Source organism: Phodopus roborovskii, unplaced genomic scaffold (assembly GCF_943737965.1).
Source record: "Phodopus roborovskii unplaced genomic scaffold, PHOROB, whole genome shotgun sequence".
NCBI lineage: Eukaryota > Metazoa > Chordata > Mammalia > Rodentia > Cricetidae > Phodopus > Phodopus roborovskii.
This window is the reverse complement of record NW_026126558.1, coordinates 29,501,384-29,528,864: the sequence shown is the minus strand read 5'-3', so window position 1 is coordinate 29,528,864 and position 27,481 is coordinate 29,501,384. Positions and strand designations below refer to the sequence as shown.

Sequence of the window (27,481 nt, the reverse complement as noted above, 5' to 3'; positions counted from 1 at the left end):
TGTCCTTTTAAATAGAGGATGAAATTAGACTTCCTCTGCAATCCAGTATTTAACTCTAATTCATCCATTACTTTTGCAATTCGAGATTATGGAATGAGTAGAAGAAAGTAATGTTCTCTGAATATAAGGAGTGAGAATATATTAATTTTATAAACTTCTTAAATATGGCATATTTTACAAAAAGTAATAAGTTAACAACTAGCTCATGGTCAAAATAAGCAGATGTCACATTAGTATAAATTCCCATATCAGTCTGGTCTTTATAAATAGGCTTTTAGGATAGGAATATACACAATATTTCTTTAAAAGATGAATCCTTCCTATCTTCATAAATGAAATGTTCTTAGATAGTTGTGTCTTATCAGGATGACTAACATTCAAGAGCTCCATCTTTAGGAGGTAAACTGAAATGTTGTCACTTTAATGTTTATGATAGTGAAAGCCACCTAGGTGAGTAACGTCTGTATAATTACCTTCTTGCTTCCTTTTCTGTGACACATCTACATTTATGAAAGCATTGTGGTGAAAGGTGAGGCCATGATACATTTAAGGTAAGCCATAAAATGATATTTTATTTCATAATGGAATTTCCTCAAAATGTATTAGCTTCTTTCACACTGTTACAGCAATATTCCAAAATGTTATTATCATCATGAACCAAAGTTTTCTACACTAATTGAATATAAATTCTATTTGAAACATATGGAAAACAAAGGAATGCCTATAAGGAAACCAGAAATCAGTCCTGGACAACACAAATATTGTACTGGTTAAGTCTAAGATAAATATATTAGAACCCAATGAATGATAAAATTCCAAAATACAGTAGCTGAGGAAATATCAATATGTACATGAAATGGACAGAGCTACAGCCATGCTTTACAATAAACCACAGTAAAATAAACATTAGACATATAAGTAAAGCTCTCAAGAAACAATGAAATAGATCAAATATTCTCTGTGACTCAGAGACATTAAAATAAAATTAGTTTGTGTTACTTCCCATATAATACTGATAAGAAATGTCCTTCATGAATGATTAAAACAGTTAACTCTATTGTGTACCCACAAACCAGGAAAATTAGAATAGCATTCCCCTAAAGATTTACTAAACATTCAATTAAAAGTTAACAACTGCAAAGTGCCAACCATTTCATTCTGTGACAGATATCTCAGGATCTCAGTCTACTTGGAATCATTGAAAGGGAGATTGAGGTACTCTTCAGGATACCATTAATGTCCATCAACATATTTTTTCTATAATTTCAATAATAAGAATAGGATGTTATGTAATTAACTTGCTATGTTGCTCATAAAACAGCTCTCAGCTACTCATGACAAATTATTTTACTTGTTATTTCCATTTGCATTGAGAAAACTGCACCTGCCTCCCAGTTTCTACCCTGCACTCTTTCACAAAGCTAGCATATTTACCTTCATTTTTCTTGATGGTGAAATTTGGGTTGTTGACCATTTCTGGAAGAAGACTGTACAAGAAATAATGTCCATTTTTGGGATCATCTTTGTCCATGGCACTTACTGTTTGAATGACCTGTAACATAAAATTGTCATCAGCATTTCTGATCATTTCAAGGGCTCCCATTGCTTGTAATAGGCCAGTGATATCCCTTTTGTGGTCTGGTATTTTGGTCCACAGATTCATTTTCAGCTTTCTAAATTGTCATGGATAGTTTGTGTCAAGAATGGTTTGAGCAGAATCCATTACTTTAAAACCTCAGCTGTGAGAAGTTGATGGATATTAAGAGCATTACCTTAGTTTCCTTTTAATGCCTGCGGCTTGAAATAGCAAAGTTAAGTGTATTTGAAAATTCCAATGGGCAATTACAGGTGTCTTTCCAATTAGAGTGTTTACAGGCATCTAGAATGAGATTTGGAACTGTTACAGTGATTGGAGTGGGCTTTGGGGAGGATCTTGGAGGTAACACTAAACCTTGAATCGTCACACCATTTTACCCATCAGGTGATGTGTTGCTGCCAGATAGAGTGGTCCTCACACAAAACTTCCTACAAGATATCTTCCTGAGGAGTTTCATTTGTTCTCTTCCAATGATGAATGATGTTTTTAAAGCTAGTGGGTAATATATACAAACAGCACTTGAGATTGTATACAAAGATAAAAAAATACTAGGGATTAGAAGAATTGCTACTGTGCAGAGAGCTGTTTAGATAGACACAATGAAGGTGCTACTTTCATTTTCAATAAGCCACACTAACAATGCCACCTTGTTTCCTAGGATGACAGAAAATTATCTTAACTCTCACTTATGATTCCTTGATATTTGCTACTTCAACATGAAACATTAGACAAGAGTTCACATAGTAAAACAAGTATGGCTTATATTTCTAGTGCATATAACTATCATATGATCCCAATATGCATGAATCATGGTAGAAAAGGTGATAATAGACATAGCAAAAAAATGTGGTAAGAAGGAAAAGCTCTCAGGATAATAAAATGTTGATTATACAATCATGGTTCTAAATATATTGTATATACTTGAATGCGAATCTTCCATTGTACTTTGAAATTTTCAGTGAAAAGAAAACTGATCAGTTTTGTGCATGACATTATCTAATGATTTGTGACTTGTTCAAATCTGAGAACAATGATATTGAACTCCAGTATTCTTGAGTCTTTGTATCATACCATAAAATATATTTGTAAATGCATTAAGGTTAGAAATTAATATTTACATTTCATTAAAATTTTAAAAAGCTTACCTAGATACTTTCTATAACTCATTATAATGGCACTCAGTTTGAGTTGCCCTGTGATAAAGGTAGCTGCAAGTGTAACTTATCCTTAAGCATAGCAGAGAGGTTTGTGACTAAAACTTTCCACACCGGAGACATTGTGTTAGTGTTCCTCCTTTAAGGGTGTAATATCTTTTTTATTCCTAGAACACATAAAGTGTTTTCTCATAGATAAATACTGTTTTTTTTCTATAAATTTTAATAATACTGTTTTGAAATATCCAATGAAATGATCATTATTAATTTTTTTTTTATTAAGGGCATTGCTACTGCTTGGTGATGTGATGCTTTGATTGTTAGAAAACAATTGTTACTCAAACAGAGAAGGAATCAAGTTAACCAGATCTGAGAAGAAAAAATTATAATATACTATTGCTAAACATATAGTATATATGCTTTGGTATTTAAGAGCAGGGTAAAGTTCTAGGGTCATAGTGTCAAAAATTTTTGAATGAAAGGGCAAGTTAAGAATACTTTAAATGTACACACCTCCTTAGAACTGTGAATACAGTTATTAAATGACAAGCACAAACTGACCCGTTTACTGAAGAACACCTGTGAGAATCTCATGTTATAAATTCAAAGGGATGACAGGGGCTCTTTTGAATCAGTTGTGCCAATCTTGCACCTGTTTATGTAAATCTCTTCACAGACCTATTCCTAACAGGTTAGACTGTTAAAGAATTCATTCATTGTGTATGTGAGTGCTTATGAAGAATGAAACAGTTGAAGACAAACTTTCTTGATAATATGAGGTCACAGGGAAGTGTGTTTCAATTGTATACATAGTTAATGTACTAATAGTCATAGTAATTGCAAATAATGTGAATGAAAAGGCTCATATGTACTTGTGATTTTACTAAGATGAGAGTTATTCGATTAGTGAATTCACCATAATGAAAACAATGCATACAATCAGTACTTTATTGAACCTGTAGTAAAGGGATGCAACTACTTACCATACTACATGTCAGAAATTTCGTCTGATCATCATACTGGAAGTGAAGCATGATTTTTCCATCATTTATGTCAACCAGAACACATTGGGCATGCAATTTCTTGTGTCTTACTTGAATTACTAAACCAGAAAGTATCAGGGCAGGGCATAAAAATATGCAAGTTTCACAACCCATGTAATTCTGTTACAGGTTCAAGTGTGAAAACCATTTTGAATACAAAACAAAAAAGAGTAGTTTTAGTCATGAGGGTGGTAAGGGTTTACTGTCAAAGTCAAGCCATGCTGAGTTTGTATTGAATTGAGAAGAAAGTGATTAAGCTGGTGAATCTTAATGACCTTCTAAATATCCCATAAACTGTTTACAGTCAACATTTTGGGTTAAAATATAGTTGATGCTTTATATTATTTTAAAACAGATCACCTGAGCCTCTGCATTTTATCAGAATATTGATGCTGGTAGACCATATGAAGGGCTCTGTGTCATTAAAATTCAATATGATACCCATATTAGGAAGGCTGAATTTTTCAATGATGTAATAAAATCTAAATATACTTAAACAGTGGAATAAAAACAAGTGCAGATATATTCAAGGGAGTGAAACCCCAGAGAGTCTTGTTACAGAGGCAATTCAGAGATGGCAAGAGGAACTCAAAGAGTTCTTACAGTGAGATTGTGTGACCATTGATATTTAAAGTAACTAAATATCTTTTTCATGGACATTGATAAAAGTGTCCAGAGAAATTACAGATGAGGAATGTATACCTAATTTTCAGTCTAGATATCTTCCCATCTATCTATGAATTTATTATGCTACTAAGGTACCTAAGGCTTAACAATTTATTATGAAATTTATTGAGTTTAAATACAGACTAAAATCAACTTCTACTTCTCTGTTGAAAAGAAAACACAGACAATTTAAGGAATTTTAAGGAAATGCATGTCAAGGCCATGCTTGAATTCTAAAATGTACAGACATTGTATTTCTTGAAGCTCATCAAAGAATCTTTCAAAGAAATAGTGTAAAAAGAAAAACTAATAATATATATCATAACAAATCTCTGTTTTTAATAAAATAGTAGATTATCTGTGATCCTTATTTTGCATGGGATTCTTATAGTTCTTATCAAGTTTTATTGTCCAGTATTTTACATTTTTGAAGATTAGATCTGTTAACAGGACTATTTTGTGATAAATTAGAACATTGCCAATGAGTTATTGTAATTTCCACTTATTAATTTTTCCATAAGTCTTCAAACGTGACAGTATATGAGATACTTCCCTTTCTGTGCTATGACAACATGTCTAGCAAGCAATTACATAATGGGTATTAGATAAGTAAATTAATGGATAGTTGATAAATAAATGATGATTGGAGCATTATTATTTTTCATTCTTACTAATCTTTATAGTTCCCTAAGAAATAAAGTTTAAGGGGCTTACTAATATATCAAAAGCATGTATCTCATCTTTTACATACCTCGTTACTCACTGGCTACACTCTTCTCACTGGTATGAAAGGTTCACCTAAAGTTCAGTAACTTCCACATTTTCTTATTTGCATTTCAGTAAAGATGAGCCTAAATTTCTAACTTGCTGGAGATTATAAAGTGAACCATGTATCTTCATTGTTCATACTGATTCTGAATGGTAAAGCTCACAATCAAATTAATATTTATAATCATAGCACTACCTGGAGAAAAGGTGAGAAAGTAATAATATGTCATACTTTTAAAATCATCTTCAGGGCTTCAGAAATGCAAAATTATACATATAAATACATGTGTATGCATTTGTTTCTGTGTAATCTCTAAGAATACTGTGTAATGATGACCAACAAAGCAACTGAGTCACACTGTCACTCAGAAAATGTTCTTATTCTTATTTTATAACTTCTTCTACAGTGGTTTCATTAGAAGACAATGTAAAAGAAGTTGTAAAAGAAGGGTATGTTTGTAAGATGGTAGAATACATATTTTTTTTTAACTTCTTCCCTGTTCTTCTACTACAGCCAGTTTTATTCTGGCTATATGTATTGACTCTCCAGAAAGGATAATGTCTATTTCTTACAGCAGTAGATTGTAACTTGGGTTGATATAGATCACTGGTGAACAAATATTAGCTAACTCATATTTTAAACTCAAAGTTAACTCATATTTTAAACTCAAAGTTAAATTTTTTTGTACTATTTAATTTACATGCAAAAATAAAATAAATCATATGGATTTCATCAGATTATCTATGGTGTCTATAATCAAATAAAACAAAACACCTGAAAATTATCTTCCAAGAGAGATTTTACTGAAAATATTTTTTCATGATAATAAAGTTAAAATAATCATGATTTATTGACTAAATGTAGAATTATAAATATTAAAAGAAATACACCCCCTGCCAAATTCTATAAAATGACCCAATTATATCAAAACTAGAAAAAGGACCCAGTTGTAATCACAGTTCCATTTACATGTTATTGACAGAATGTGTGGGCTAATTTGTTTAGCCATTCATTCTTTGTCAGGATTTTCTTTTCTTCTTTTTCATAATGACTTCCTACGTAATTTTTAAAGATGAAAACATCCTTTAGCTCCAACATTACCTCAAACATGCCAGATGTCCTTCAGAACATACAGCATAAAGGGCATACTGCAAGAAGGACATCAGGAAAGCAATGAGGAATTTCAGTGTCTCCGATAAATCCATTATCAAATAGCTAACTCCTCATCCCGTGTTTAATCTCATCTTCCTCATTTTTATTGATACTCTATAGTTGGTGTTTTCTGAATGGCATATTAGGAAATGTTGGGGTTTTACTACCATTTTTGTTTCCTGTGTACACTTGCTGACCAGTAATAATCAATATTAAAACAACCACTCCACCAGTTATGGAGCTTTATGAACCCAGAAGTAGTTAGCTTTTGTTTCGATGTAAACTCCAGTTGTCTTTTTAGGTTTTATATATCAATTCCTATTCAACTCTATCTCTTCTCCATACTCAATTTACTAGCAAATAATCTTATGTGCCAATTCCTGTTTGTGCTGGCAAACATTAATTCCTAAACTGTAATTTATTCTTAGAAGGTAATGTCTAACAGGCAGTTCCTTCCCTTCAGTCATTAATTTTTATTTATATCTTATAATAGAAATTTGAAATATTTTATAATAAAAAATGAGTTGTAGGACCAAAATATCACATAGTACCCATTTGGCAATTCATGTGCCTTCATAAGCAAAAGGGGAATGCAAGTCAACAAAATATTCTTTTCTTTTCTTTTTCTTTTTTCCCTAGTCAGGGTTTCTCTGTGGTTTTGGAGGCTGTCCTGGAATTAGCTCTTGTAGACTAGGCTGGTCTTGAACTCACAGAGATCTGCTTGCATCTGCCTCATGAGTGCTGGGATTAAAGGTGTGAGCCACCACCAACAAGGTAAATATTCCTAAGGCGATTTCTTAAGTCAATGTTCGTGGGCTGTGTTTAACTGTTAGCCTTATTTAGCAACAATCACAAAAACATACAAATAAAACATGCACACACAAATACAACACAATAACATAACCTCACAGAATATTATGCTATAGCGCCAGTTGTGTTTAGAAACCTTCTTTTAGAAATACTGTCATCTAGTACTTCTGGTTCATAGAACTATGAACCTCTGTGAGAAGGTATTGTATCATTATCACTTGAAGATGTGGAACTGTGACCATTAAGATCTTCATGTTTTTAATATCCTTGGCTCCAGTTTGTACTCAGTTTATGTTCTTAATATGATGTCTAGTCTTAAATTCTGTTAGAGTCTAGAATCAGTATTGCTTTCTTTAATATCATGCTCCTATCAATACTTTGGAAAAACATCTGAGTTCATCTGAGTTTTACCTTTTCCTAAATTCTTACTGAATAGTTAATAAGTTTAAAACTATACAGCAAGAATTCACCTTATATATTTAAACACTATTATAGCCTTGTCAGGAACCATAATACAACGTCTAGGACCTGCAACAAAACAAGAGGTTCTTGAAAATGATTTACAGGCTTTTAGACACTATTGGTTCCTATATGTAGACCCAAGAACCAATTATACTTGGATTTTTGAGAAGTTTGTATCTTGGATTTTTAAATTATAGATGTTCAACCTTCATTGCTATTTAATTACAAAACAATCATTGAACTTTTAAATATATAGTTTTCCACATGAAAAGTAGAGGAAGGAAAATCTGTAGTTAGCTACCTATAGCTAAATTATGAGTTCCAGTCTGACATATGTGGCATGAAGCTTTGCCTCAAATCTAAGAACCATACTTATATGTGTGTATTAATAAACTAATACCTTCCTGCCTAGTATTGCCTAAGATATGAGCATTTATATTAACTCCCATTGTTTAATTATGTGTCATAAAATGGGTATCTTAAAAATGACTGGCATTTGTATTGTTCTTACTCCATATATTCTATTTTATTATATATGCTTATATGCTTTTAATTCTTTCAAAATCATACCCTGGAAGCCATACTCATGTTAATAACCCACTTAACAATGTATTGCTGCATACAGTTTCTACATGTACAGTTTTAAGGATCCCATTATCTAGACATCTTTATTCTACCCAAAGTCATGTGAAAAATAGTATTTCACTTATTATGTTGATTTCATCAATTTCATCTTGTTTAAATCAACCATGCCTCCTGCTTGTGTAGGCAGAGATGTCACAAAAGAGGACTTCACTTAGAAAGGTTAAATCCCTGGAAAAACACAAGTGTTATTTTGTTGCTTTTTATTTATTATAAAAGGCCTCAGAAACTGAAAAAACAAATGAACAAAATTACAAATACATTCTTTCTTGTGTTTGTCAAAGGATAATTATCTTTACTTTTCTTATGAATCTTTCTTTCTTTTTATCCAAGGTTTCATAAAGTGCTTTTGAGTAAAGTATGCTATTTTTCACTGGAGTTGATATATGTTTTCCCCTTTGATTGTGTTTCTCATTTTTATTCAAAATATTATTGGTCTCATGGCAAGGTTTCTAAGAGTTATTTTACATACTCACAAAATTTTAAAATCTTTCTTCTTTGGGAAGTACAATGAGACTCTAAAAATTGCAAAGCTTGGCACTTTCAGGAACTGAGTTTGGAACATTTCTGTAGCATCATGAAATCTTTCTTTAGCATGTAGTGGTGCATTACTTCAATAACATCACAGAGGCAGGTGGAATTCTGAGAGCCCCAGGCCAGCCTAGTCTCCAGTATCATATTCTATCAGTCAGTTAGGCACCATGAGGCACCGTGAAAAACTGTCTCAGACAAAAAGAAAGTAAACAAAAAACCTATTCTTCCTCAGCCTTGGCTTCCATATTTTGCAATGGATGCAGATATCAAATTCATCAACCAATAATGTCTATAATGTGTTAAATGATTCTATGTATTATTTTCCATGTACAATAAACAGCTTCGATTACTTCTGTCACTATTGTCAAGACCTGAGGCAAAAGTACTAATGAGTAGATTGGCATTTACAGACTTTTTGCACTCACAAATACTAGTGCAAACTCTACTTATACATGGAACTCTAGATAATCTAGTACTTGCTTTCTATTCTCACCCACACATGTCCTCAGTTTTCAAGCAGAGATGTTGATGAGGGTTGTGCTTGGCTTAAGTGGATTGTTAGAAGACCCCCCGCCTCCCCTTCATGTCGATTTAATTTTTTGTTTCCTTCTAACTTAAAATCTTAAATAATGTGATTCATCAACTTTATTTTGTTTACAATGTGTTAATTAGGCTTTATGAGAATGCTTCTACCTATTCATATTGTTTTCCCAAATGATGTTACAATGATTGGTACATCATAAATGCATAATTAATATTGTTCAATACATGAGTGAAAAAGAGGTGAGCATGTATACTGCCTGTATGAGAGTAAAGCAAATGTTTCTGCAGTAATATCTGAGAAATTAACTTCTCATTGCTGGATGAAATAAATTTAAAATATAATTCTAAAATACTCTTACTATTCTTTATATACTACCTATCCTACACATCACCCATAAGTGTGGGTAACTATGTTTTGGTGGGCTGTGATAATTCTATAATAAATGCTAAAAGCCTAAAATGTTGCCAGATATATATGAAATTTTTATGTTAATGTCTTTTGGTTTTGTTATGTTCTTCTTGTAAATCAGACCTAATGGCTTGGTTCTAAACAACAGTTCTCAGTATAGATGTTGACAAAACTCATATTCTAATTCATTACATTCATCTATAGGGAAAAGATAAACAGTTTCATGGAGGAATGAAAAGTCTTAACCTGTTGTCTGAATATTTCAAATACTAAACAGGGCACCTTGACACACATCAAAAATGAATAACTGTTTAGTCCCTGGTCTGAGAAGCTCTAGGGAGTAAGCTGCTATTAATCTCTATATAGTAAGCAAAGCATTAATATTTGAAATAAAATCCTAGGAATATCTAGTCAAGGAAATAAGATGCAGAATCGAGTCCTAGAAACTCTCTGGCCAACTGTGACTGCTGGTCTAAGTTGCTTTCTCATGTTTGGTTCTGAATGTAGAGTTGTTGCTAAGCACACTTAAGGAAGACATAGTCTCTGCATATTTGATACCTGTTCCTCCACCTGTCCAGTGGGATCCCCATTATCTCTGGCTAACACTTAGACAAATGTTTTCTGTCCCTGTGGAACTTATTTTAGAATCTGAGGACTTTTCTTGATGCATTTATATCTTGTTAGGTTTACTTAGTTTATTTCTGTGGTGGGTATTTGAAAAAAAATTCTTGAAAAATGTGTAAATTCTAAATTAATGTACATGTAGCAGAATGAAAATTCTATGTTTATAAGTCTGATCATAGACATTGTATGCCACTAAATGTCTCATGCTTAGCCAAACCCTGGGTCACACTTGCTGCTCACTGATTACTTACTAACAATAAACACGCTCTTAATAAGAAGTATGACCTATCAGACATAATTTTTTAAATACAATTCACAGTCCAAATTTTATTCAGGGTAGTAGTCAGGCCTAAGTGAAGAGATCATTTCTATGTATCTCATGTAACTGACTGCCAATTATTTGGAGATGAACAAAAGCAGACATTGATTGAGATCATGTGATGTAACTTACCTATATATTTTAGATATGGTGTTAATGGAGAATGAACAGTGATCCAAAATATCATATTAGCATTTAGTTATTTACCAGGACCATTATAAAATATCCTGAAACAAAAGGATTTGATTGATTTTCTGTGATAGACAGTATCTCCTGCTTCTATATAACAGTGATGGTTTCTCTCTCAAAAAAATAAGTTTGTGAACTCTGCCTTGTGCTTTACAATTTTGAGAAGGTCACAGAAACAAATGTGACTCACTATGCTTCCTCTAAGGCATAGTTATACCTCTTTAAATAGGATTCATCATGAAATGGAGAGGATTACCCAGACATGGCAAAGGGTCCTGTCTCTTTGCCTTCTTTTAGCCTACTTGTACGTAGAGAAATCAAATACTGTTGAAACGAGTATGTTGCAGCAGATTCTCTATCTCTATATTGACACTAGACTCCATTTGTGTGAGGTACTTTAAATTGTTTTGAGTATGCCCTTCCAGTACAGACCATTTATACTGGGTATCTTTAAGAACTAGCCTTGGAGAAATATTAAATTTCTGTAGGTGCAAAAGTACACTGAAGGTGTTTCTTTATATATTTATCCTGAAATGTGTATATTCCAGGTACGCTAGCCATTGGAAAATGTCTTGTACATTTCTAAAATTATTTTTCTAGGAGACATTAATTACTGAACAATACTAAGAATATTATCAATTTAGTCAGTAATACTTATTTTTTGAATGTTTAATTTTCATGTTATTGTGATCACTGAGGATACACTTTGTAATTCCAAAGTGAGTTAGCCATTTGCGTGATATTATGAGAGATGGCTAAACAAATATTCTAGCTGGATATAAGAGTATATACTTAGAATACCCCATACTGGGGTAACTGATACAGAATTGATCCAGAGTATGAGAACAGTGTCAGTCACATTCTAAGTACAAGAAAATTCTGTGGTATATTTGAGAAATTGTCTAAAAAAATTAAGGAAGGAAAAGAAATAAAGAAATAAATGTATTTCAAACTTGTAAGTGCATGACACATAGTTTACTAATGAATAAAAAGCCTAGGGAAATGTAGAATAAAATAAAATGTAGGAATTAGATACTCAGTCACTACTAGTTAGACAGGATATAAAGAACCCTACATGATTTCTGGCTGACACAAAGTTTTCAGAGTTTCTGAGGAAGTTGTTCAAATGGTAGCAGATGCTTCACTCAGTCTGATATATGTTCCAAACCAATGCAAAACAATGGTTGATCCCTTCATGGAATTAAAACTCTGGTAAGCAAGCCGAAAGCACATTCATCAGGAGACACATCGCAGTGATGCATACACACAGCAAACACATTTGTTCACAAATAAACCATTCATTGTGATTTGCAAAACTTATAAAACAAATTATCAACTTTTTTATTTTGATGTTGCAGAGAAGAGGAAACAATGCATGTGTTGCTTTTTATTATTATTTTTTTTTCTGAAGATAAGAAGAACTGCAGGAAAAAATCATTAAATCCTTATAAACAGTCAAATTCCATAGTGTAAAACTCCAGATTCCTAGAGATCCAAGCAGCATTCCTGTCAATATCACTATTGAGGCCAACGTGTGAAGTGTCAATGCCATTGACTCTGAACTTGTGTAATAAGTTCTGCATGAGCAATGAAGTTCTCCTTAAATTCTAATGCCTTTCACAAATTCTGTATGATACATAAATGCTTTGTTTATATCTGTGGTGCCTATGTTATCCTATCAATTTTCTGGTTCATGTAGCAACCATATCCTTGAACTTGACCTTACATATTTTGATCACACTCTCCGTGTTTAATTAATCTAGCATCTTGAATTAATAGTGTCATTGATATTTGTTCATGCAGTCACTCGCACATGTGTGTGCTCATGTGCGCACACGCACACACTCACACACAGACACACACAACCACATACAACACACACACACACAAACACACACACACACACACACACACACACACACACACACACAGGGTGGCTTATTCTGCCAATAAGGATCATAAATGGAAGATGTTTGAAAGGTTTGATTCATGCTTAACAGTTCTATGTCATGAAATAAAGAGACGAGGCTAATTTTGGAATATGAAAATAAAAAACTGTTTTGATTAAAATACAGCCTAGTTACTTAAGTATCATGCCTTTTATTATGAGAACTTTAGCTGTGATGTATGTGAAGTGTGTGTTTTATTTTCTTTGTTTGTTTCTTTTGTTTTGCTTTGCTTTTTGGTAGACTGGGGTGTGTGTGTGGTAACCTTTAGCATTTAGATAAGCAAGAATAGTCTAGAAGAATTTGCCCACTGTTCTATGAGCAGGTTACCCTTCAACCCTTCATAGTATCGAATAAAAGAATAGAGCTAGAGAGCTACAGTCCTATTCTTTTTTTTTTTTTTTTTAGGATAAAAAAATATGACTCTTGTCAGGTAAGCTTCTTGGCAAATAGTAAGTTTAATTCCTAACACCCACATGAGGCACAAGAATAGTTGGATTAACAACTCCAGTGTCATGCTGTCAGCTGCTGTTTATTTAAATTAAAATGTCACCATCCAGAAATAAATTAGGAAGTTGAAAAATGATAAATTTCTTAAACATACAGTACTTCAGCACCTTGTTAAAATAAATCTATTACATTTGTGGTTTTGTAATACTTTACATAGCTAGTTCCATTTTGACATTCAGAGCACAGTGATTTCTGTAGAATTTGTCCTTTAATTTTACTCTCCCCAATCCTCTCATCTTTCCTCCCTCTTTCCCTTTTTCGCCTCTCTCCCCCTTCTCCCCTCCCTCCCTTCATCCTTCCCTCTCTCCATTCCTCTTTTCCTTTTTCCCTCCCTCATTCTCTCCCTTCTTTCCTGTTTTTGTCTGTTCATCTTTTGTATCTGCTTCATACTTTTATTTGCTACCCTTTATTTTCCTGTCTTCATTATCTCTATCTATGCAATATGAGCTCCACTATTACACATATAAATGCCTTATGGGCACTTCTAAAAATTTGGTGTCTATCTTATTTTTACCTACATTTATGTACATGCATAGAGATGTAAAAATTATTACCTAAAACTTCCTATAAACTATCTGTTTTCTGAGGTGATCATTTAAGAGTTATTTGTTTAAATATAAATAAAAAATGCATGCCTCTCCAGAACTATTTACTTGATTCTTGTAATTTGAATGCTGGTTTGAGCTCCTGCCTGCAAGACAATCCCAGCCATCACCCATATCTGATGAATATTAAGAGAATGATTTGGCTTTGAGTTCATGGGAGAGTAGAACATTCCAGTTTGTGAGCCAATTTTGTCATAAGTAGGAAGAGAATTAATAGATGGGAAAGACAAATATTCCCTTCTGTTCCCATTTTGATGAGTTTCATGCCTGTGACTTTGTAGATCAAACCAATGCAAATGCACTAGTTATTCAGGTTAATTAAATATGAGACAGTTGTATACAAACATATTCAGCATTAACAACATGGAGATATTTACTTGGCCGGGTTTTCCATTTTCACATAAAAATGCCTCATATTCGGCTGCGAATTCAGGGGCGTTGTCATTGACATCCAGCACTTTAATAGCAACAGGCACTCGGGATATCTGGCTGTGGTTTCCTATGGGAAGGAAAAAACAGCATCAGCATTCAGGGTGTTTTCTTTGAACTTGTAACTCAACTTCCCTCTCTATGTCTAGCTCTATTTCCCTTCACTGGATGCTTTCCACATGGCAATTATAGAGTATAGCCTAAAAGTATTGGGCAAGAACAGCAAGTGCTTTTCTACTTAAAAAAAAAAGGCAAAAGATTAATATTCTATATGTCATTTTCTAAAGTTTACCTCACAAAGTAGCATGTGTAAATAAACTAAGAGAGACTTTGTTTACGAAGTAAGCATTATATTATTGATAAAAGCCATTATGTATAGGAAAATCAATGTACACAACAACAAAGATTTGTCTGTTCACTGCAGAGAGAAAAGTGCCCATTCTGAGTTCTTACTTATTTTTCTAAGCATAAATCTAAGAAGCCAGTACCAGAGCAGCGTTAAATCACTTGTTGAAAAGGAGTTCTTAACAATCATGAAAAGATAAAATTTGAGATGAACAGTAATACATTTTGTAAATCTTGTTTTTCATTAAAATTAATCAGAATATATCTTTTGATAAAGCCAAAAATACTGAGTTATTTTAGTAGTGATGTTTTCATAAATACTTTCATATACATAAAACTATAGTCTTCTAGTGTTTCTAGGTTAATTCTTATAGTAGAGAATCTAACATGTAATCTGTGATCCTTAATATAATATATTATATTAATGTAAATATAAATATAATGTATATGTACTTACGTGTGAAAACACACACACACATACACACATACACACACTCACACAAAGACAAACAGTCTAGTTGGTTCTTAAATGTATTGCTGGTTTATGCAATTTTTTTTATCATTTATCAAAATGCATTGCAATTTGACTCTGACTGTACCTTGTTCGAATCTTTATACAGAATGTAATAGAGAGTGTTTTATTTGTCCTACTGTGGCATTGGCTCTTTATAAGCAAACAATGAGAAAACCATGTTTGGTTTTTAATATGAAAAAATAGGCTTACATTTGATATCAAATTTCTCACTTTGACAATTGATTAAGAAAAAAATCTCTAAAACCTCCAAATATTCATTATTATTTTTATATATAAAAATGATTTTTATATATAAAAATGATTTTTAAAGCACAGGCAAAATAACTATAGCCATGCTACAAACTTACTATTGCTCCTTAACTAACCATTAAGATTTGAATTTAGCTAAATGGGGAAGCATTTTATTATATTAAAAATTGATTTGATCATGGATAGCTGACATTGACTACATGGAATTACTCTCACGTAAGTAATGGGATACAACTTTCTAAAATCAAATAAGATAATGCCTCCCAAGTTAATTTTTTTTTTTACTCTGCTGTTTATTGTCTAGTGAATTAATTCCTTCTCTTCTTATAGAGGAAGCATGTGGCTGTCTAGTTTTAATGTAATGCAAATTCTATAACCATATAACAACATGTCTCAAAGACAAGAAACTGACATTTCAAATTTGTCTAGTCAACAAAATTCTGCAAAGGTTCCACTTTAAATGTAAAATGGTTTGTCCTTGAAGGCTTATATTGCTCTCTACCCTGACCATGAGCTTGTGCAGTTTAGAAAGAATAGTGTTTTTAACAAACAAACTTTAAAGCACTAATTTTACCTCTTTCATAGTTGTTTTGACTCATTTGTCTCTTCATGGAAATTGAAAATCCAGAATTTAACATTTTACTGATGAAATTATTGTAAATCTTATAATGAAAGAAATAAAGGTTATCATATAAATAACTGCCATATATCAAGATATGTTCTGGTCTTTGCATTTAGTAATTTTCAGTATCATAAGCACTATATATATTGTTTTGTTTAGATAAAATAGTTTACACTGTTATAATATTAAAGTTTATTCAGTTTTGGTCTTTCAAGCATGAATCCTTTTTCCTGAAAAATATAGGGAACATATATTATTTTCAGGCACCTAATACTACCAAGTCCTCAAATGCTTCCATATTTCTTGTATTTATCTTGGTTTGAGCAATGTTTGGAGTTTGAATACAGATATCATACTGAATCTATCTAATGTATTCCATAAACATAAATAATTTTAGAATTGCATTTGTTATCTATAACCCTCCCTGAAAAGTTGTACAATTTAAATTCATTATTTTATGGTTTTATATTACCACTGAAAAGCCCCTGTAATGAATTATCTTTTTTTTTTAGCATCATGTTTCTTAACAGAAAAAATAGTTTGTTATTTATTTTTATAATGCTAATTCATTATATTTTCTAACACAATTCTTTTGATAAATAATTGCAGAGAATCTTCTTTTAATATTTTTGTGTACAATCTAACAATACCATTACCAAGTAGTCATCAAAGACTTAATAAACTGCTTGTGTCAAAGAGTTAGTCTGTCACTGTAGATCATAGAAAGTACAGAGAAAATCTATCCTAGTCCTTCAGCAGTGTCTTGATCTTTTGCAGTGAAAAGCATGGTAAGTCATTTTGTCAGGCCCACTGACAATGTTTGCTACCTCCAAAATTACCAGTATGGTGGTTGGTAATTGCTGTTTGCCCTTTGATGCTGTGTGTACACATTTTATATGCAAACACATATATACAGACTTTCATCTTAGTACTTAAAAATGACAATTTATTGTTGGGTCTGGTGTTTCATTATCTCTCTCCCTCTCCTTCTATCCACCATCCTCTCTATCTCTGATTGTGTGGTAAAAACAAAGATCTTATATATCATGGCTAGGAGGTCTACTTAGTTATATCAGGACTTTCTACTTTATTTAGTATTTTTTGAGTATTTTTCCTTAACAAAATAAATAAAGGAAAAGATAAATTATTTCCACTGAATTGAGAAGTGACATTAATGCAGTAGACACACGTGGTAGCTTTAACTGTCTTATAGAAAAAGATGAGATTCATTGTAATTAAATATAGCTTCAATTATTGTATACCAATGTCTCTTTTCTTTAATAAATCCTCTCTCATTCTAAGAATAAGTTTAAGCTATGTATCTTCTAAAGAGATTAAGATATTGTTCCATTTATACTAAGCCATTGGCCTTGAAGCAATGAGACATTATTTGTATTATAGGACTGTAGAGCTGAACAAAAAGATCCAATTTTTGTGCCAGATTTGCTATTGTCTTTATGTTTGCTTATTCATTACTACTCACTTTCCTTATAAGATATGAATATCCTTTGACCTATGCCTGAATTTTAAGGGAAATATCCTGTTTCTCTTACATCATACTTTCCTTCAAGGCCCATCAGGAATTACTCTCTGTACAAAATATTTTGAAGTCTACACTAATCATCATCATTATTGTTACCATTTCATCTCCTATCTTCCTATTTGACACACAACAGGTGATAAACTATGTCAACTCCTCAAGTTATTGTCTAATAGTACATGGTGCCAATACTTTTGATTAGATTTAAGGCACAGTGAAGAAGTTTGGGACGATCCCATCCTACATTCTAAAGTCATAAAAACTGGAAAGAATTTCTTTGGTGATGTGATAGTGGCAGGATCTTAGGTTGGGGCCTTACTGTTTCTTTTTCAAAGTAACACCATTTGACCCAATAACTTTTTTCTTCCTGAAAGTGAGGATATTTGGAATGACTTATATTTGTGACACTAATTATTTCACTTTTATCATAAAAAGCAGTGAATTGAAATTAATTTAATTGAATGCACTTTGAATTCATTTCTCAAATTACCATACACAATTCCTTTAGGACATTTAAAACTACTGGAATCCTTTTATGAGAATTTAGTTAACATATTTGATTATTCATTTATTTATTCTTCTTTGTTCTATTTATTCAATATTATATTATCTGTGTATTTCCACATACTGAGGCAAGTCACTGACAATCAACAGGTTCAAATGTGATGTTTATCATCTTCTTAGTCCTATAAAATAAGTACTTAGTTATAGACCTTGTAATAGTGGTCTTATTTTTAAAAAGGTACATAGTCTTTCTTGTTTAAAGTATGAAGCATATTTTAAAAAGCTAGAGTTCATTCTGTCACCCTAGGAGTAGATAAGCTGAGGGAAAATAAAAAAAATTTTGTTGAATAAACTACTGTATATAATGTTTTTAAACTAGAATTTATTATTAAAATATTATAAATCAAGCTAAAAATAAAATGTAAATAAAACAAAAACAAGACATGATTAGGGGATTCTACTATCCTAAAAATGTTACCTGTATACAGTCTAGATAATTGCACATGATTTAAATTACAACTGAGGGTTTTCAGCAGGAATTTCACACTTAAGTATGAAAGACTCACTTATCTAAATTAATGACTTGATAATATCTCAAATTTTAAAGATACTATAGAGTAATAAAATTAATTAGCTATGCTTCTGAGGAAATTATTCATGTCCTTTGTGACTGGACCCCAAATGTTTGCCTTTCATCTAATACATAAACATTAAATATAAAGATATTATAATTAGAAACTTGATTAACATTCATTAAATATTAATTTTCTAAACACAAGAGATGGGACAAAGGGGCCTGGAAGGAAAAGACCTTCTCCAGTGGCCACGACACGAAAGTTGGGCTACTTTGAAAAAGATGAAGCATACAAGAAAGGCTGAAATGGTACCTTTGCTAAGCAATCTGTGCAGGTCTATCCTTTACCTCAGTGACTTTCTTTCATTACTCTCTGTCACATAGCCTCACAAATTGACCATCAATTTTATGTTATCATGATCAAAGTTAAGAGAATATTGTCAACGGTTTAATTCCTATTACTTTGCAAGAGCTGCTATGCTTGCAGGCATTGACTGAAATCAATACCCTTGCCTTTTTATACTAGAAGAAGAAAAGAATGATTTGACAAATTTAGATATACTAGAGGAATCTAGTAAATAATTCTTGGTCTTTCCATAAGTAGAAGAGTAAAAGTCATTAGCAGTAAATTATAGTCAAAGAAGGAATTCAAAATAAGAGTTTAGAATTGAATAGGGGATAAGAGTAGTGCTAGAAATTCACAAAAGAAGAAACTGTGAGCGGAATATATGAAAGAAAACAACTTAGGAAGTTTAAAGTAAAATTTCTGTAAATGAGAAGATCTTGGAATTTGATTTCAGAACTAGGCTTAAACTTTTTAATGACTAAATGTAAGACAATTAGAAATACATTTTGCCCACAGGTAGTCTAAATCATATTTAAGTAAGTAAAGATAGCTTGTCAACCCCCAGTTACTGTTCAGTTCAGAAACCTAGTTAGAGTACAATAAACTAATGGGAATTATCAAATTAGGCATGCACATGTGCTATACTGAAATTTTTCCCAGTAATTTATTGTTATGCATGTTTACTGTGTAAGACAACCAAGTCAACATGAGGTTCAAACAGAGCCCTTGATCTATAAAGCCTACCAACATAGTACTTTAAAATCAAATGAGAGTTCGGTTTAATGGGCTTTACCATATAAGGATCACAACCTTTGGTCATAGCTTTTCTATTAATGCAAGAGTTTACTCAGATGAATAAGAAACATTTTTTTTTTGTTCTCATTCAGTAAGTTGAGACATTTATAAGCTTGAAAATTCCTTAAACTCTGAAGAAAATACTTAAATGGCCCATCAGGTGAGTCATCACTAACACTTCACTGACTTTTCTGATTGCTGAAAGCCAGGCTTTCAGTCTACACTCTTTGTATGTGTCAAATAAGAGGAAATGTTTGGGTTTCTGATATGTTACATGTATCTTTCTTTAGGCCATGAATAACAGAACCCTATATAACCAAGTGTCAGGTAAATTGCACTGGTTTATACATATCTACAATGAGTGCAATGAATGATTTGAGGTGGTGTCTTTCCCTCAACCTATAGTTTCGTTTGTTTGTTTTGTTTTAATGTTCTAGGCTAGAAAAGATCAAATGTCAGAGAATTTCCTGTCTCCTCTGTGGTCGGAGCTAAAGTTACAGGCTTGCAGAGATACAAAAAGAATGGTTGGTTTCATGTGCATTAAAATATGTACTTCAGTCCTTAATATTGTGCCCAAACTGCTCTTAAAAAACTGAGCTATCTTAGTTCTATAATTATTTGTCTCTAAATTTAAGAGCAATGAACGAGAGTTTATTCAGGGAAAAAAGTATTAATGATCACGAAGTGATGCTATTCATTTGTTTTTGGCCTCTGTATGCCTATAACATTGTCTAATTTTAATTTTTTAAAAATATGTTTACAAATTTGTTTTTATTATTGGATATTTTATTACTACAAATGCCTTTTGTGGTATAAATGTATGTGCATTTGCAGTTCTGGTTATTTGTCTGATATTGTTTGATTAGTTTTTCTCTCAATTTTGTTGCTGAATATGTTATTGAATTTGTTGCTGAATTTGTTATTCTTTTTACATCTGTAAATATATGCTTACATTTAACTTAAACATGTCTCTCATTTCTCTGTAGTACAAAAGGGAAGGAAATAAAATTGTGTAATAGATTTGTTAAAATCTTTTTATTTCATATTTTCTAAGGCTTCTGCATAACTTTTTTAAAACTAAATTTCATTCATTTTTTGTTCACAAATTTTCATATTGTCCTGATTTTATGATTATTGAAAACAATTAATTGAAAATACTTTAGATTTCAATTCTGCTTAGGTTTCTTAGACATTAGAATATATATAGATATATTTTTATAGCTAGCTGTCAATAATAATTTCAGAGTAATATAAGGATTTTAGTCAGTTTGGGGATTTATATGAAATATTATAACCTAGTAAATCCTGAGTATCTAGTGTGCTCATGAAAGTTTTGTCTGGATTGGATCAGTTTGTCCAAAATGACTCAAATTAAAATCAGTAAATATGAAATATATATTAAGAAGAATAACAGGATAATTATGTTTGCTTTCATAAACATTTTCATTGTATACATTTCCTAAATCTACACACACATTTTAATTTTGATAATCAATCTTCATTATCAACTGGATTGGATTAGGAAACTTCTAGAGTATTAATGTGACACACCTCTGACCATGTCAATTAAAATAGAAGTTTAACTGAGAGAGGTAAAACTACCCTGAATGTAGGCTGCACTAGCTTTTGTGCTGAGATTCCTTACTGAATCTTAGGTGCAAAAGAAGAAAGCCAGATGTACTCAAATCCCCTTTTCATTGCCTCCAGACCTACTCAGGTGTGACAATGCAGCCCCAGCTTCTGGCTACATGCCATCCTGCCATGGACTGCAATCTGGGAACTAAAATACCTAAAATAACATTTTTCTTCCATTAAGTTGCTTCATGTTCAGTATCTCTTATACACTCAACCATGTTGTATGTGGGTAATGCCAATAATCCCCTCTTCCAAATTACAGGCTTATTTCTTTGTTCTTCTAGTATTTTACACTGTTGGATAAACTTTCCACCATAATTAAATTAGATTTGCAATAGCAGAAAACTTATCTTACTATGAGTCTCAGAAACATTTCATTATTTCACTATTAGAATTGTGAAATATTGATAGCCTGATAGTTGCTACATGTGTTTGATCAGAGTAATGTCTCTTCCTTTGTTGTGTGACTCTTTTATTTTGAGAAAGAGATGAACAGTCAATTTTCTTCATTTCTATAAAAATGCATTATATAGTCTTTGTTTTCTGAATATTTAATTTGTACTATTATGTTTTATAAATATCATGACTTGTGCCCATATTCTCTGAGTGAAATGTTACTTTGAGGTATTATTGACTGTGATTTGCTAATGTGCTATAATTCTGTGTATTGATTTTATGTTTCTATTTGAATAAAGTTTTAAGATAAAGATTTGACTGGCATGACAAATAGGATGGAAATATTCCTTATTTTTTTCTGATTTTATTTCAGCATATTTAAGCACTGGAATATATGTGTTAAGTGTTTGGAATGTAATATAATCAACTACATATATATGTATATATGTATGTTTATATAAATGTGTGTGTATAAAATATATATATATACATATATATATGCACATATATGCTTTAAAATTTTCTCATGATGAAATTCAAAGTCCATGTTTTTTTTTGTTTTTAACTTAGTGTATATCACAAGAATTTGGAAAATTATTGATATGAATGAGGCTATTATAATTATTCTAAACAAAAACTAGATCATGGGTGTTTGGTTGGTATGTTTGCGAACCAAATGTACAAACACCATTGATATGCTATTTAAATTATGATAGTAATAACATGCATCACTTAAATTTTGCCAAACTTTAGATCTACTTTACTTAAATTGATAATAAACAACTATTGGCTTTGTTAAATTTCAGTATTGTGCATATGTTTCTTATCACATTGTTTTCTATTATATTTATTTTAAATTTCCTGCAATGTTTTTATTTTTATTGAAAAATTTATGTTACATTTTACATTACAACCCTAGTTCTTCCTCTTTCCCCTTCTCCTGACCCTTGCCTCCCTTTTTACATCTCCCAACTACTCCTCAGGTGGAGTTAAGCTATTTCTTGGGGAGTCAACAAAGTTCCAGCAATGTTTTAATCTGTTTACTTTCAGCCTCTGTGAAATAGAAGCTTAGATAATTGATTTCCATAATTTATTCTTCTATGATATAGAAATATAAAGATCTTACCCCATCAGATGAAGTGTTAACTGCATCCCACATGACTTTGTCATGTTAACATTGTGGTATCATTCATTTTTAAGCATCATAATTTTCTTTTGTATTTTATTGGGTCAAAATTTATAGTTTAATATCCAGTACTGAAGAATAACATTTTGCAGTTTATCTATGCTATGAAGATATCTCTGAAGTGTATGGTCCACTTAAGAAGTATTTTGGTAAATGTTTAAAATATATGTCTTAGGAATTGTCTCCTATAATTTTTAATTCCATATTTCACAATTCAACTAAGTATATTAATTAAGATATTTTAATGTTCTCTAACTGTAGTGTATTCATCTACATATATCAGAAGAACAGTAACTTGAATCATGTAGAATTTTATTTTTCTTATTGTTAACTTTGGTTCTATCAATTTTTAACTCTGTGGTTGGCAAATATATTGTTAGGTGAATACAATGTCAATAGTATTGCTCTGTTTCAGTGACTTTAGTTATTTCCCTTTATGAAACTGTTTCTTGACTTTTAGTTGACAACTGCACTAGTGTTTTCTTTGTTTGAACTGGTATATGATTTTTATTCCTTTTAATGTTTATGTATACTTATATTTAAAATGTACCTCTGACTAGAAGAGAGCCTTGTATGTTGGTTGTCTTATAAAATCTTATCTAACCATTATATTCCTCCTTCCTTAATGGTATATAACTACTTTACTCCTCTAAGCATTATTTCAAAAAGTTCAACTAACAACTCAGAGGAAAATAGCATTTCAACTACTGAAAAAAAAATCCATTCTGCTACCATTTAAATATTCACTGTGAATAGATAGCAATGAGGTGAAGATGAGTAAAATGAACTAACTCTATTCTGTTTAAATGGAACAGAGAGGGGAAAGCTGTCTCTTGTCTTCAAATTTAGTATGATGAACTTTCACTGAAAGCACCCAGCCACTGTATCACTGGTTGAGGTTCAAGACTTACGTTTTACATGTTTTCTTAATTTTCAATATTATCTCTTTTTGTTCAATCTCACTGGAAAGAACTCTAACCAAATAAAAACTGTAGCCAAATAAAAATGTATTCTCATCACAGTTAATGCTTATTGCCAAGTTACCAAGATGGTTATCCTTTTAAGACAAGCCTCCTGGATATATCTGTGAAGGAGTTTCTGGCTTGGATTAAATAAAATTGAAGGACCTGTTCTAAATGTGAACCACCATTGCATGGAATTGTATTGGACTGAATAAAATAGAATAAGTAAGCAATGTTTCTTTAGTGTTGATGCATTATGGCCAGCTATCTCACTCTTTCAGTCTACCATTCTTTCAATGCCATCATGAACTGTAGTTAAGTGTTAAGCCAAAATAAACCCTATGTTTCTGTAAAAAAAAAAAAATGGTCTGAGAATTTGTCTACTGGTGAAATTGTGCAGCCTATTTATAGTAGTGATGCCTGCTTACATGGCTTCAGTATAGATGTTGGCATTTTATATTGTGTTTGATTTTCTATGACACTTCCCTTCAGTTTTTCCATAGACTCCCTGCTGGTTTACTTCCTGGAAGTAGGAAGTTCAGTAAGGCAAATAAAGTGAGTGAAACGTATAAGGACCTATGAGTTATAAAAGTTACAGGATCAAGCTCTTCCCCAACATTACAGAAATGACATTGCTAAAGAGTTTCTCTTAGTCCAGCTTTTGCCTGCCAATTACTTAGGGAGCTCCAGGGATGTAGCCTCTAGGTTTCATCACTTGACTTGGGTGGGCCTTTCATTGATAGAGATGCCTTTAAGTCATCCATACTCCTGTCAGTATACAGTCATGCATCCTCCTGCTAAAGTAACGTCAGTAAACTCACCTGTACAGTAAGCTAAACTTGAGACATTTCAGTGTGTGTGTGTGTGTGTGTGTGTGTGTGTGTGTGTGTGTGTGTCTGTTTTGGGTCAGTCTTAGATTCCTATGCAGGATGATGAAAATTCTGTACAATTCTTTACAAAAAAGCTATAAAGTAACTCCTATATAATTTTTTTGAATAATTAGTGTTCTTTATTAAATTTATCCCACTATCCTTTTATAAGAAATGTGTTGATATTATTCTAGTAAAATAGTAAGTATACAGATAGATAGAAGACAGATGATAGCTAGCTAGATGGATAGATGATAGATTATAGACCAGTCCCACAAAGAGTACATTTTGTATAAAACTTCAAACATTTACGTGCAGTGCAAGAATGTTGGCAATACATTAGTTGTTTATGACAATTTGTTGTACCCTTCATTTTTCCATGTCATTGGTATTATGTATGTTAATTCTACTTTTAATTTGCATCTAATGCATGACATTCTGAAGGGAATAAACAATGCTAAATATAAGACTCATTTCAATGTGTTTTCCTTTACCTAAGTCTTCATTCCTTAATTACTTGCAGCTTTCAAATACTGCCTTTGTCTTCTATCTTTTTAGTTGATCACAGCCAAGGAGCTTATTGGACATAATATAGCATCATGGCCATAAGGAAAATAAATAATATATCTCCTTCACCTTAGAGCATAAATAGCTCATAATTTTTCTAAGAAAACAAAATTGTAAATTGCCCTGTCTTTGTGGAGCAACTGGCAAAAGTCCATTATAAAATAACTCTAAAGCTCTGCAAATGTGAGGAACACTGTGAGAGTGCCTTACAAACTCCAGAGGTCATTATTAAGACTGTGTAATATTTATTTAATGCTCTAAGAGGCCAGATCTATCTCTTGAGACTGCACTTCCTCATTCCCTTCTTGCACTACAGTGAACTCTGCATTCCTGTGCCAGAGAACAAGATATATGTAGCATATTGGCTTTAATAAACACACATAATTCAAGATAAATGATTTGAAGAGCTGGACAAGATAACTTAAATGCAAACCACTACCTCAGTGACAAGTGCACAACAATAAAATGGATACTGTTGATTTATTACCAGATGATAATATCAAATAGATTGAATATATGTGGATGTAAACATAGATATATATGCAGATATATTTGTACAACAGTCTTTCCTCCAAGCCATCTGTTTATGTATATTAAAAAGAAGCCGAACTAGAGTATTATATATCTTTGCCATGCAATTTAAAGTGACATATTGAGTAAAATATGCAAAGCTGTAACTAATGGGTAGTACTTTTTAATATACTTGCAGTCATTAAAAAGTCTACAGATGATGATACTATTTTGTTTAGAATGTTTGTCTTTATTTCTGCAATGTTTTAGTTGTGTCTGAAATGAAGATGCTATCTGCACATACTGCACCTACCTTATTGGAGAAGAGTTTTTAAACTAAATTGGACCAGCACACATATCCTGCAAGTTTGTAATGCAATCCTCTGAGAAGCTGAAAGGAACACGTCACATCTACATTGTTTCCAGACATTATGGGGATGCCAAGAAATAGGTCATCAGAGTCTTCAATGTTATTTACAAAATAATGTCCAAAATATCATCCCTCAAAACCAACATGGCTTTATTATCATTTTCAATTATTAGAGAATGCAGCATGTCTATACATGACCCACTAAATTCCTTATTTTCTAAAAGAAGACAAGTAATTTTTTCGTAATATAGTAGCATAAAATTGAAAGTGAAATGTAAAAATGTGTAAAGATATGTGTCCTGCCAGCAATGACAAGATGTTGTTGGCTTCTGTAATTTGGCTGTTGTGAATCATCATTCGTATGGTATTCTTTTTTGACAATGGTTGGCATAATTTGAGCAAAGTTTTGAATGAAGTTATTTGAGTAAAACACAATCCAGTATATCCATATAGGTGGGCTTGTAACTTTTGGTGCCTGTCAGTTTTATGTAGAACTGCCTCCATGAGATATAACGAGCTCCACAGCCAATCAAAGTGAATGAGTCACTTTGACTTGCTTTCTATATGCCATTAGGCTATTGAAGAATCATACTGTAGCCTTAAGCTCTTTTATTTCTTTTTGTAAGTCTTTCTTTGAACAAACTGATGATATAATACTACTTGCCATAGAAGTCTTTAAAAATTTGTAGTAAATAAATAGTATAAGAGAAAGTTATCATTGTCACTATTTTGTACATGATAATGTAGGTTATTCATTGACCACATGTTCACCAATAGGAGTTCTATGATGAAATTAAAATGATTACTCTCTCACAAAAAAGATTTTCCTCAAAAGAAATATTTTATAAATTCTGCTCATTTAATAAATATTTAATTCATATCTACCAGTAAACACAAACTCTTAAAGGGATGAAAGACATCATGTAGAACTATAGACAGCAAAAATGAATTTGAAGAATAGATTAGAATTACAGACCGAGGAATGGCATCCCAAAATCGAACTAGCTCATAAATGTGAGTGCCAGATAATGCTGTGAGCTACCAAGCAACTTCCAGAGTGGTAAATGTTAGGA

General features: G+C 31.9%; 1 protein-coding gene across 1 annotated transcript in view; it reads right to left on the bottom strand.

The window, feature by feature from the left end:
* The window catches only part of Cdh8 (cadherin 8), a 360,861-nt gene that overhangs the window by 45,784 nt on the left and 287,596 nt on the right, over positions 1-27,481 (bottom strand). Inside the window, 2 exon segments of the mRNA XM_051201426.1 lie at positions 1,435-1,552; positions 14,352-14,473. Coding sequence (XP_051057383.1) covers positions 1,435-1,552; positions 14,352-14,473 — 240 coding nt within the window.